The sequence below is a fragment of the Periplaneta americana genome, chromosome 17, assembly GCF_040183065.1.
Source record: "Periplaneta americana isolate PAMFEO1 chromosome 17, P.americana_PAMFEO1_priV1, whole genome shotgun sequence".
Classification (NCBI taxonomy): Eukaryota; Metazoa; Arthropoda; class Insecta; order Blattodea; family Blattidae; genus Periplaneta; species Periplaneta americana.
Window position 1 is genome coordinate 716,384 of NC_091133.1, and position 14,535 is coordinate 730,918.

At 34.9% G+C, this 14,535-nt stretch overlaps 1 protein-coding gene across 3 annotated transcripts in view; it reads left to right on the plus strand.

Moving 5' to 3' along the window:
• Positions 1 to 12,434, plus strand: part of LOC138692663 (zinc finger protein 345-like) — a 28,216-nt gene extending 15,782 nt beyond the window's left edge. For all 3 annotated transcript variants that reach the window (XM_069815778.1, XM_069815776.1, XM_069815777.1), the window contains exons 3-5: positions 4,642 to 4,782; positions 7,366 to 7,448; positions 9,167 to 12,434. In XM_069815778.1, coding sequence (XP_069671879.1) covers positions 4,642 to 4,782; positions 7,366 to 7,448; positions 9,167 to 10,586 — 1,644 coding nt within the window. In that variant the 3' untranslated portion in view covers positions 10,587 to 12,434. The remainder of the gene's footprint in view (positions 1 to 4,641; positions 4,783 to 7,365; positions 7,449 to 9,166) is intronic.
• Positions 12,435 to 14,535: the final 2,101 nt, after the last annotated feature.

The window sequence follows — 14,535 nt, forward strand, 5'->3', positions numbered from 1 at the left end:
CTGGGGAACTTTAAGTGCTGGACTTCAGTTTCATTTCACCGGCATTATCACCTTCATATCAGTCAGACGCTAAATAACCTAGATGTTGATACAGCGTCGTAAAATAACACAATAAAATTTAAAAATTAAAGAAGAATGTTCTGTGCACCATACGGTGATAGTTGTACCTTATCACAATGAATAATTGTAGTAATTATTATTTATTTATTACTCTTAATGTAGTATTATCAGATTTGGCTTGGAGGATGAGGAGAGTACTTAAACTAGACTCGGCATGCGCAACATTAAAATCGCATTGCTGCGTATGTTGTATCCTAAATAATGCAAATGGTATATGTGTCAATATTCAGCATTAATAATTAACCATTGTCGTAGAATATTTCGTCATTACAAATTAGTTTTTTTTTTATTTTTATTTAAATTTAAATATACAGAATAAAGAATATAATTACAAAACAAACAAGGGAAATATAAATAAAATAATACAAGCAATATAAAAAGAAGATACAGTAGTATTAACAAAATTTGAGACTGAATGAGCAGCGCTCGTGCTCCGTCGCAGTTCAGATATAATATTAAAATAAAAAAATAATAGTAATAATAAAAATAAATAAGTAAAATAAAATAGGAACTAAAGTATAATTACAGCGGCAATGGAATTATATAGGCCTAATATAATATTAACACTAGAGAAGAATAATATTGCACGTGAAAAGTAGGACTAATATATAATCCTACTCTTCCTCCAAAGTATTTAATAATGCTACTGATTGTCTTAATGCAAGATAAACTAGTCCACACCTGTGGAGTAACGGTCAGCGCTTCTGGCCGCGAAACCAGGTGGCCCGGGTTCGAATCCCGGTCGGGGCAAGTTACCTGGTTGAGGTTTTTTCCGGTGTTTTCTCTCAACCCAATACGAGTAAATGCTGGGTAACTTTCGGTGCTGGACCCCGGACTCATTTCACTGGCATTATCACCTTCATTTCATTCAGACGCTAAATAAGTTAGATGTTGATACAGCTTCGTAAAATAACCCAATAAAATAAATAAAAAGATAAACTAAGAACTATGCTAGTTTAATGATGATGATAGTAACGTCTGAAAGTAGAAGACACTGGTAGTTCATTTTCAGCAATTAAAACAAATTAGATGAAACGAAATCTGAAGGAAAAACACGGAACTGAAAACAGTAAACTTCCCAAAATGAAGAACCAGATGAACAATGTAGTTTGGAAGCAAAATTTTCAATTGAACAAATCCAGATTTTCGGTAATTGTAAATTCCATTAAATCACAGTGAAAACCTGCTTACTGTTATTTAACATGTCATTAATAAATCTCAAATAAGACTGTAATATGCTTGGCATTTTTATAATCTTCCTACTCGATCAGTAATGCAAAATTAATCAAAGAATTTTCACGATACACAATGCTTAGTAATGGAACTATTCATCATTTATTAGGACTGTGAGGCGAACCTAGCGGCAGAAATTGTCATGACGCTCAGAGACCCACTCTTGATCATGCTATGCGCCAGCTTGTATAATCTCGTAAGCAACGGTTGGTTCTACTCTCCTCTTGGGAATATATTTTCACAGGAAGATCAGCTAGTCACTGTGACCATTACTCACCCTGCATCACGATCAAGTAATGCAGAGCCACAGTTATTAATGTAACCCGATCGACAGCTTCACTGTACCTCTGTGTGAAATTTAGATGAATCTTGGATTTCTTACGAGAGAGATGTTGCTCTGTACCCCATAACAATTTGTTTGAATTATAATTTCTGAAACATAATTATATTCAGCAGTGGTGCTTTCTTATGTCCTACAAAAGTAACCTTCTTTCATTCACTTGATCAATATTTATGGAGCACATGCTATCATTTATTGACGAGGAAAACTATGACCTTCATTTAATTAAACATGTGGAAAGCTTACAAGCACATTGATTTCAGATATGCATCTCTTAGGCCCATAACACACTTGCAAAGTTTTCGCCAGCGAGAAATGTGTTGCGAGAAAATTAAAATATTGATAACATGGATTCAAATGGACGTCCACACACTGGAAGAGATTCTCGTTCGAGGCAAAAACCTCGCGCGAGTTTCTCGCTGGAATCTGTAGCTCAGCGAATTTTCTTGACACATTTGTCAAAAATGTTCGACATTTATACTCTTTATGACGATTGAAAGTAGAAAAAGATATCACAGGTGGCGATGAATTGTATTGTTTTTATTTGAAAATGAGGAAAGATGGCTGATAATTGCAGTCAGAAACTTATCGAACTTGTACGATGTCACCCGTAGGCCTATTTATGATACACGGGATGAAAACTATAAAAACACCAAACTTAAAGAAGAAATCTGGAGACAAATATCAGATTATCTGTAAGTAAATTTGGCTATATTTTATTTTGATGAGATTTAATAGTATTAATTAAACATTTGAAATAATATATTTATATGTCTTAACAGTTTACATAATTTTAATCAGAACATAGCAAGGAATCCTCTATCATATCATGAATGGCAAAAAACTGAGGTCCATTCAACCTGAAATAACGCTTAAACGTATCATCATTCAAATCGAAACCAGTGTCCAAATCTTGCCCTTATTTTCGTAAGATACAATGTGGTTTTCAGATATTTCTGGCTTTAATTTTAGGCCTACTGTTTCTTTTCATTAACAAAATATGTTCATGTAACTCCATTTCCTCAACATCTTAACACTCAGATTCAACATAGCGTTCGTACGTAATTTGTAAAGTACGACAATATATTTACAGGTTATATTTTTAATTACGACAATATACGTAAATACATAACGTAAAATATATCCTCAAACAATTGATTACTACATTCAGATAAATGTTTTCTGCATGAAGGCAGTCCATAGATGATCATAGCGAGGTGTGATCTGTGATAGCGAGAACTCGCCAAGTGTGTGGAGGAAGGCTCTTCGCCTCTTTCTCGCAACACATTTCTCACTAGCGAAAACTCTTCAAGTGTGTTACGGGTCTTTGAAAAAGCATTTCCTATTTCTTTCTTAATCCATGAACTGAGAAATTATTGTTAGGAATGTTGGCTCACTTATTGGTATGGTTTAATAGCTTGCACAATAAAGAGATCTATTTATAACTGTATTCAGATTGTTAAGGAATCCCCTTTATTAGTAGTATTAGTAGTACGTTATTTGCTTAGTAATTAAATTCATTATATTCTAAGTAACTAGTATTCTATTAAATAAGCATGTGACATGTTACCATAGATTAACATGACTGTAATATTATTGTATCAATGTTAGATTAATGTACACTGACAATGCCATGAATAATTGTCTTCCAACAGTTAATAAAATTATCTATCTATCTATCTGTCTGTCTGCCTGCCTGCCTGCCTGCCTGCCTGCCTGCCTGCCTGCCTGCCTGCCTATCTATCTATCTATCTATCTATCTGTCTGTCTGTCTGTCTGTCTATCTATCTATCTATCTATCTATCTATCTATCTATCTATCTATCTATCTATCTATCTATCTATCTATCTATCTATCTATCTATCTATCTATCTATCTATCTATTCTATCTAATCTATCTGTCTAATTTGTCTATCTATCTATCTATCTATCTATCTATCTATCTATCTATCTATCTATCTATCTATCTATCTATCTATCTATCTATCTATCTATCTATCTATCTATCTATCTATCTATCTATCTATCTATCTATCTATCTATCTATCTATCTATCTATCTATCTATCTATCTATCTATCTATCTATCTATCTATCTATCTATCTATCTATCTATCTATCTATCTATCTATCTATCTATCTACCTACCTACCTACCTACCTACCTACCTACCTACCTACCTACCTATCTATCTATCTATCTATCTATCTATCTATCTATCTATCGGTCTATCGATCCATCCATCGATCTATCTATCGAGGATTTAATAGTTTTGTACACTCATTAGTACGGTTTAATAGCTTGCACAATAAAGAGATCTATTTATAACTGTATCCAAATTTGGTAAGGAATCCCCTTTATTACAGAGGATTTAATTATTTTGTACTATACTGTTGTATTGCATGTATTTCTATTACAGGAGATATTATTATTCCATTGATATTCTTAACCCAATTGACTTTGTGAATTTTCAGGGGGAAGGATAAATTTAAGATAAATCACAATATTGTCGCTAGGTTCCTGAAAGCCAAAACAATTCTACATTGGGTGATGGGCATGGATGGGATTGAATATTTTCATCGTTTCGTTTCTATTAATGTGGTGTATAATCCTACTTTATTATTTTCCTGAGTAATAAAATATAATATAGCCAGCGAAAAGACTTTTGCTCGTATTTTGTAGAACATAAAATAGAATATTTTTACACATATTACTCTATGTAAATTATTTTCAAAAGTAATACGTGGCCTATTATAATAATTATTAGTCACTGCCAGTGTCCTTTAAGATCGTGTTCCAGTACTGCCTTCAATTTTCTTCTCTAATTATGTCCGTGTTGAAAGAAGTTAGCCAATTACTGACATGCAGAACTAGATTCGCGCCTGTTACATATGAAGATATGTCTGAAATAGTTGACAACAATATTCATAATGTCTTTTTGTTCTGTAGGATGGGAATTTATCGCATCTGGAAATGACGGGTATGAAGAAAGAAAGCGTGGACCAGAGTTACGATATCAAACCAGAGATAAAGGTTGAAGGCACGACTCCAGTTCCCGCTGGCTTTCCTATGGTGAAAACTGAAGTTGATGTAAGTAGTTCACTGTCAGTATACTTATATACCAGTAGTGATTTGTAAGTAATGTCAGACCTGTGAATAGTCTCGAATTTTATGATATATTATATATTTCGTCACAGCAGCTCTTTACATGTAATGGTGTACCTCACATTTCTGTATCTGGTGCCACCATTAATATATTATTACAATAACACATTATTTGCAGTACACGTCTACACAAATACTCCCAGTTACACTATGTACCTTTTTTGTTATTTGGTCAATCTCCCCTTCAGTATTTCTCCTACATTTCATTTGCTATTCTCTATTTGTTCATTAAGGGTATATGTACGTGAACGAGCACAAGTATTATCAGAAAATGCAGGCTCTAAATTTCTAAAATTTTATACGTAAATGAACTCACAATTGGACAGAAATTAGAAGGTATCACAACAAGAACTTAAATATCTGATAAAAGTTTAAAAAAGGTTACTAACAACATTTGTCTAACCAGTTTTATCAGAGTAGTAAAAAACAAAAGAATTCTGCAGTTACAAATTTTGGTAACCATAACATTGTTATTGTCTCTCTGGCATCTTTAATATTTTTCCTGCATGTAATAAACACTTATTTCTGAAAAGTAGACTACTCTCAGATATGTAGAGTTGTTTGTTTTAATACAATTAATTTTTTATTTGTCCTATATACAAGGTGGTGACAGGATTTTTTCTCATTGCCAAACTTTCAGAACGTCCCCGAGGTTCACTCAGCCTCCTATAAAATTGAGTACCGGGTCTTTCCCGGGGGTAAGAGGCGGTCAGAGCGAGCGTGGTGCCGACCACACCACCTCATTCTAGTATCGAGGTCATGGAAAACATAGGCTCTACCTCCATGCCCCCCAAGTGACTTCATTGCATGTTACCGGGATACCTTTACCTTTTTATACCTTTTTTTTTTTTTTTTTGCCCTATATAAAATATATTAAAATTCACATATTTTTTACCTATTTTTTTCTGTTTTCATAGAAATGGGCATTATTGTAGTCTTCTTTTTTCATAAGTGGATGCTGAATCAGTGTCCAAAACTTCAGAATTCTTTCTTTAATGGTTGTTGAGTTATGACATAATGTGTCAAAATTTTCAAATTTTGGAAAATTTAATTTAAAGTAAAAAGTGAATTTCTTGAAAATATTAGTAACTGCTTTTATACTTTTATCAGATATTTAAGTTGTAACAAGTCTTGTTGTGATACCTTGTAAATTTTGTCCCATTTGAAAAAAACTAGAGCCTGCATTTTCTGATAATATTTTTGGTCGTTCACGTACATATACCCTTAATCCTAATATATCTAATATTATTATATACTCCTTTCACATCCCCTTTTTCCTCTAACTACTATTCACTAAAATCTCAATTTCAATTTTTCTCTATAAATTATCATATTGAATTATTTTTCCTATTTGTTCTTTGACCTTTTCTCCTATCTTTCTCTTATATTCATTTACTTTTCCAACGTTCAAATGTTAGTACTAATTTTATGTTGTTACTGGTTCACTTCTCTTAACACTTTCTCACTATTTTCTGTCATTCCTATTTGCGCTCACTTTCACTTTCTCACCATTCTGCTTACACCTACTCCATTGTCACTATTCTCACTTCCTATAAATACTTATATTTTATTCTACACTTCTGCTTATACACTTTCTCTCTCCTATACTTCTGGATCTTTTCCAGTTTCACTTTACTTGCACTTTTTGATCACATCCCTACATTTTTTTAAACATATCAAATATCTCTGCTATATCCTCAGCTGTCGCAGGTTCTGACTGTTCTTTACTGTTCGTCTCTGCCTTATTTCTCTATCTGTCTTTCTTTCTATTTATTTCTTCTTCTATTCCTCTTTTATTCCCCCCCCCCTCCGCGCTTTCACTTTCGTATACTAGATTTCCACCTACACTTGCACCCTTATTCTTTACACTACTTCCTTCCCTATCATTTTCTGAATCTTGGTTTCTTTTTTATCACCCCTCGCCTTTTTTCTATCGCCCGTGTTTCTTGTTCCGTTATTGTCAGCATTCCTCCTGAAGTGTGCTAACCTTACCGCCATCATATGGAGACTAGGAATCCACTTACGCTGCATGATTGCGTTACTGTACAGTCTCGAATTTTATTAACGCTTTTCCCTGTTTCCGTAACGTTCACAAAATAGACAGTTTTCGTTTTAGATTTAAAATAACGTAATAATTGGCAAATACAGGGAGAAAATTGTGTCAACTCGTTCCTCAAAGACTGCAGACACAAAGTTTTCAACAGAGACTAGTCGACCTGGTTGGCGAGTTGGTATAGCGCTGGCCTTCTATGCCCAAGGTTGCGGGTTCGATCCCGGGCGAGGAGGTCGATGGCATTTAAGTGTGCTTAAATGCGACAGTCTCATGTCAGTAGATTTACTGGCATGTAAAAGAACTCCTGCGGGACAAAATTCCAGCACATCCGGTGACGCTGATATAACCTCTGCAGTTGCGAGCGTCGTTAAATAAAACATAACATTTTAAACATTTAAACATCAACAGAGACTACATGTGTAGGTACTTACCCTATGTCTCACACACTTTTCCAGGAAGATTTCTTCGATGTGGAAAGAGATCAGCAGGAACAAAAAGTGGAAGTATCTTCAGAAGAGGATGAGGTCTTGACTGAGAGGTGAGTTTATTATGCTGGTTTTGCGTCGTCCATTCTTTCATAACTTCATTTAATACCGACGTAGCAAATAAATTTTATAATGAATGATGCTGTTTTTATCTACTATAAACTATTATAATTATCATTACCATGACAAGCAACACACTACCGCACCTTCTATATCTGCTGCTATATTATTCTGCCGTCCTTTGAGAACCATGATCTCTTTTGCTGTACGATCAAGTCACTACTTTGATTGGCTACATTTCTACTGCAGCTGCAATCCCTGTGCATTGTGCTAGTTGGTTGCTTTTCGTGTTGCGTAATTCGAATATTACGAAAGTTGTGACAAGTCTTCTTGGCTTGTACTTCTGTTCCTAAAGGTTGCTTTAGACCCGTAACACACTTGAAGAGTTTTCGCTAGCGAGAAATGTGTTGCAAGAAAATTCAAAGATTGATAACATGGATTCAAATGGACGTCCACACACTGGTAGAGATTCTCGTTCGAGGCAAAAACCTCTCGCGAGTTTCTCACTGGAATCGGTAGCCCAGCGAATTTTCTTGACACATTTATCAAAGATGTTTGACATTTATACTCTTTATGACGATTGAATGTAGAAAAAGATATCACAGGTGGCGATGAATTGTATTGTTTTTATTTGAAAATAAGGAAAGATGGCTGATAATTGCAGTCAGAAACTTATCGAACTTGTACGATGTCACCCGTAGGCCTATTTATATAATACACGGGATGAAAACTATAAAAACACGAAACTTAAAGAAGAAATCTGGAGACAAATATCAGATTATCTGAAAATAATTAGGGCTATATTTTATTTAGATGAGATTTAATAGTATTAATTAAACATTTGAAATAATGTATCTATATGTCTCAACAGTTTACATAATTTTAATCAGAACATAGCAAAGAATCCTCTATCATATCATGAATGGCAAAAAAAAACTGAGGTCCATTCAACCTGAAATAACGCCTAAACGTATCATCATTCAAATCGAAACCAGTGTCCGAAACTCGTAAGATACAATCTGATTTTCAGATATTTCTGGCTTTAATTTTAGGCCTACTTTTTCTTTCCATGAACAAAATATGTTCATGTAACTCCATTTCCTGATCATCAGAATACTCAGATTCAACATAGCGTTCGTACGTAATTTGTAAAGTGTCAAGTAGGATGGGAGGACACATTTTTTTTTTTTTTGCTGCCAATATGGTGAGAATAATAAATGTATGATTTGTTCACAAGGATCACGAGGAAAATAGTTGTGTTAAATAAAACGGCATGATACAACATATCATCCATGAAACATTTTAATATTATTATTATTATTATTATTATTATTATTATTATTATTATTATTATTATTAGTAATAGTAGTAGTAGTAGTAGTAATATTAGTATATAATTATTTATATATGAATAGTCATACTTTTGTTTCGTTAACAAGTCTAGATCCAGCAAATAGACTTCTGGACTTGACACATGGACACATTAAGACCATCATGTTGAGACAGTTATAATATTTCTAACACAACTTATAAATAATTTCCAATATGTCTCTAATGATAATGTACTTTCTGGTGACATAGGTTTCTTTTGTATGTATTTATTCACACTGCAAATGGGTATGTAGCCGGTGGCAGTTTTGGTTTGAATGTTAATTACTTCAATGTATATTTGTTACGATTATTGTTTTGACACATAGTATATTTTTGTCAGGATTGCAGCTACTGGCGACAGAACTGTATCATCGGAATTCATCGGTATTGCATATGAAGAGCACGAGCCTGTTTATGAGACTCCCAATAATTCAGGAAGACCTGCACGGACTCATGAAGATGACAAGAAATTGGAATTTGAAATCGCTAGAAAATGTTTCTCCATTTCGTCAGAACTAAACGGGCAGTTACGTAAAAACGTAACCAAAAAATCTTACAAATGCGATGTTTGCGATAAATGTTTCTCGGATTCGTGTTCCTTAAGGAGACACGAACCCGTGCACACAGGCGAGAAACCTTTCAGATGTAATGATTGTGGGAAGTGTTTCTCGCATTCCAGTAACCTAAATATCCATAAACGCCTTCACACAGGTGAGAAGCCTTTCAAATGCGGTGTATGTGGTAAGGGTTACTCGCTGATAGGTAATCGAAATCAACATGAACGCATGCATACAGGCGTGACGCCTTTCAAATGTGATATTTGTGGTAAGTGTTTTTCGACTTCGACTAGCCTAAAGAGACATGTACGCCTGCATACAGGCGAGAAACCTTTCCAATGCAAAGATTGTGGGAAGTGTTTCTCGGATTCAAGTAATTTAAGCCAGCATGAACAACGACACACCGGCGAGAAGGACACCAGCAAGAAACCTTGTAAATGTGATATTTGCGGGAAGTTTTTCTCCAATTCTAGTTGCCTAAGAAGACATGAACGCCTGCACTCAGGCGAGAAGCCTTTCAAATGCAAAGATTGTGGGAAGTGTTTCTCGCATTCTAGCTCTCTAAAAAGACATGAACCTGTGCACGTAAGTGAAAATGCTTTCAAATGCGGGGTTTGTGGTGAGGGCTACCCCGATTCTATCAAACTAAGTCAGCATCAACGCCTGCACACAGATGAGCAACCTTTCAGATGCGATGTTTGTGGTTTGTGTTTATCGGATTCGGTTTCCCTGAAAAAACACGAACGTCGGCACTCCAGGGCGAAACCCTTCAAATGCAATGATTGTGGGAAGAGTTTCTCTCGTTCTAATTACCTAAAATGCCATGAACTCGTGCACACAGGGGAGAAACCTTTCAAATGCGATGATTGTGGTGAATGTTTCTCTTATTCAGTTTCTCTAAAACGCCATGAACGCGTGCACACAGGTGGGAAACTTTTCAAATGCAGTGATTGTGGGAAGACTTTCTCGTGTTCGAGTAATCTAAAAAGCCATGAAGTTGTGCACACTGGTGAGAAACCTTTCCAATGCGGTGTTTGTGGTAAATGTTTTTCGATTTCAAGTTCTCTGAAGAAACATAAACGTCTGCACACAGGCGAGAAACCTTTCAGATGCGGTGTTTGTGGTAAATGTTTCTCCGATTCAGGTTCCCTTAAAAGACATGAACGGTTCAAACACAGGAAACAATCCTTTCAAATGCAATGATTATGGGAAATGATTCTCGCTTTCGAGTAACTTAAGAAGTCATGAACTTGTAAACACAGGTGAGAAAAAGTTTAAATGCGGTGTTTTTGATAAGTTTCATTCATGTTCCCTAAAAAGACATGAACGCCTGTAAACAATCGGAAAGCCTTTTAAATGTGATGTTTGTGGAATTCGTTTCTCGCTTAAGAGTTGCCTAAGAGCCATCAACCCATGCACACAGATGAGAAGTCTTTCAATTCTGGTGATTCGCGCTGTGTCGTGCCGGCATACTGGCGAGCAACTTTTTAAATGTTGTCTTTGTGGTAAGTGTATCTCGCATTTAAGTAACCTAACATAAAAAGTTTAGGTTAGGTTATAGTAATTTTAACTGTACGCTTCACTCGTCATTTCACTTTGAAAAGAACCTAACCTAACATAAAAAGGAGATATGCAAACGTGCTGGCCTGATCCACTCCTCAAATTACGTCACAACGACGAAATATGGCCGGCATCTTCCTTCAAGTACGATGATTTTCCTATATAAGTAAGGAAAGTATTTAGGGCGGGTTGGGTAGGTCACAGCTCTCCCAGTGATCACATCGAGTTTCTACAACTCCACACTACATAACTAAGGTACTTTCAGTGTTTGTTTTTAATTCCCTATACTGGGAATTCCAAAATAAAGGTTCACCTATAACTGCTTTGAAGAGTAATTTTGATGGGTGATGCTTATTTAATTATGTACAAGGCAGGTTGATTGGAAAAACAATTAGCTGCTGTTCCATCATTTATTTGTGAGAAATTGCCAAATACATGATTTTTCCAGCCATATTGTGTTCTTATAATTCGTTTGTTTTCTAAATGAACGACGACCATCGCTTTGAATTTAAAGCCAAGTTAATGCAGAGTGACGAACACCATGGAGATCACTACAGCCTGTGCAGAAACATGATGGAATTATAATAGTGAAGGCAGATGGCAAGGGAGTTCCATGAGGTTCTGTGCAAGATGTCACCTTAGTTACAGGAGTCTAGGGAAGATATGGCAATATGTAATAATTGTTACTTTTTAAATTTCGGGAATATATAAAAATAACGAGATCATCAGTGCACAGACGTAATCGCAGAGAACAATAATAATAATCATAGTGATTAAGGCAATGTTAATGATAATAATGATAGCGAATATTATGAAATATATCGTCACTAGCCATATCCATATATGACAACAAGGCAGTTAACACAGCAATACTACACCACCATAAAACTTTGATCACCATTGCATTACATTTTGGTTCATCATGTATTTTGAATCATATTTTCCATGATTGTGATCAATAAACCTTACTTTCTAATGCAATGTGACATAGAAGATGAGTTGTATATACATCGTAACATCTTTAATATATTAATCAAAGTAGTTAATATGTAGCATGGATTTTTTAACTACTCACATCTACTTTGATATTTAACGTCAATACAAGCTGCCAAATAGGAATATAGTTATACAATATTATAAACTCAATTGATGCCAATTTACATCCATATTAATTTTAAAAGTCAAAGTGTACGTCGTAATTTACTATAATTGAACAAAATGTGTGTTCACTTCAGTGCACTTTATATGCTCTAATATCTTTTATATGTATTTTATGTATTATGGCACTGACGTTAGATAATTATATATGTAATTTAATGTAAATTAGTTTATATAACTTCATCATATACACTGCAAATCTTATGTTACCAAGGACATTCGTACAATTTTTAAATTTTCACATGATATCAATTATTACATGCCTGAAGTTGCCATTTTAGGCGAAAACATTAACATTAAATGTATTTAATGTAAACTTTTTGTAAGATTACATTAATTGAGATAAGTCATAAGACTGATTTATAACTGATTATTATTTTAGCAATTAATCCATTATGTACAAAATCATCACGGCCCTTATATATCGATTCTTTAAAATTACCTAATATTCATTGCCGTTTATTCATCCTATCCTTTATTCTCACTATTTCCAGAAGAACTGTTTGATGTCAATCAATATGATGCCGTAGCAAATCTTCATACCAGCCAGTGCTTTTATAATGTGTGCAAGATATAGAAAGGAGCAGAGGGCTACAGATTACAAACTCCTAATTTTTACGTAATAAACTCTTTGCTACCACATACATCTGTTTAAGTCAGTGGTGTAAAGACAATGTCAAACACATCAAAAGTACACGGCTACCTTTCTGCCTTAGTTCTTTTAGTTGAAATGCATATGATCTAGATAGTTTGTCTGCAGCATTCAGAGTCTGCTATAGAAGGATGCTGACTGTTTTCCGTATTAGCTGCAGAGTTACTCCCCAATATTGATATGCTTATTACTTACTGGCTTTTAAGAAACCCGCAGGTTCATTGCCGCTCTCACATAAGCCCGCCATTGGTCCCTATCCTGAGCAAGACTAGTCCAGTCTCCATCATCATATCCTACCCGTCTCAAATCCATTTTAATATTATCTTCCCATATACGTCTCGGCCTTCCCAAAGGTCTTTTTCCCTCCGGCCTCCCAACTAACACTCTATATGCATTTCTGGATTCGCCCATAAGTGCTACATGCCCTGCCCATCTTAAACGTCTGGATTTAATGTTCCTAATTATGTCAGGTGAAGAATACAATGCGTGCAGTTATATATTGTGTAACTTCTCCATTCTCCTGTAACTTCATCCCTCTCGTCCCCAAATGAGTAGCTTAATATCAAAGACGGACATCTGCCCTGAATCGAAATTTAGATAGCTATGGTTTTTTATACAATTTTTCATGCTTTATCTAGTTATAGTGAAACCATATGCAAACTCTAACACTACATTTATAAAATAAATTATGTTAAATATTACAACGAACACTGTGAATTAAAAAAATTGCCTCTAAATCAAAACTATATAGACGACAGATGTCCGCCTGTGATATTAAACTACTCAGATATTTTCCTAAGCACCTTATTCTCAAAGACCCTTAATCTATGTTCCTCTCTCAAAGTGAGAGTCCAAGTTTCACATCCATACAGAACAACCAGTAATATAATTGTTTTATAAATTCAAACTTTCAGACTATTTGACAGCAGACTGCATGAGAAAACCTTCTCAACCGAATAATAACAGGCATTTCCCATATTTACTCTGTGTTTAATTTCCTCCCGGGTATAATTTATATTTGTTACTGTTGCTCCCAGGTATTTGAATTTTCCCATCTCTTCAAAGCACAAATTTCCAATTTTTATATTTCCATTTCGTACAATATTCTCGTCACGAGAGACAATCATATACTTTGTCTTTTCGGGATTTACTTCCAAGCCTATCTCTTTACTTGCTTCAAGTAATATTCCCGCATTTTTCTAATCGTTTGTGGATTTTCTAACATATTCTCGTCATCTGCATAGAGAAGCAGCTGACGTAACCCGTTCAATTCCAAACCCTCTCTGTTATCCTGGACTTTTCTAATGGCATACTCTAGAGCGAAGTTAAAAAGTAAAGGTGATAGTGCATCTCCTTGCTTTAGCCCGCAGTAAATTGAAAACGCATCTGACAGAAACTGACCTATACATCCTCTGCTGTACGTTTCACTGAGGTACATTTTAATTAATCGAACTAGTTTCTTGGGAATACCAAATCCAATAAGAATATCATAGAAAACTCCTCTCTTAACCGAGTCATATGCTTTTTGAAATCCATGAATAACTGATGCACTGCATCCTTATACTCCCATTTTTTCTCCATTATCTGTCGAATACAAAATATCTGATCAATAGTTGATCTATTACGCCTAAAACCACACTGATGATCCCCAATAATTTCATCTACATACGGAGTTAATCTTCTCGAAAGAATATTGGACGAAATTTTGTACGACGTCAACAGAAGTGATATTACTCGAAAGTTACTATAGTTAGTCTTGTCCCCCTTCTTAAAGATAGGTAC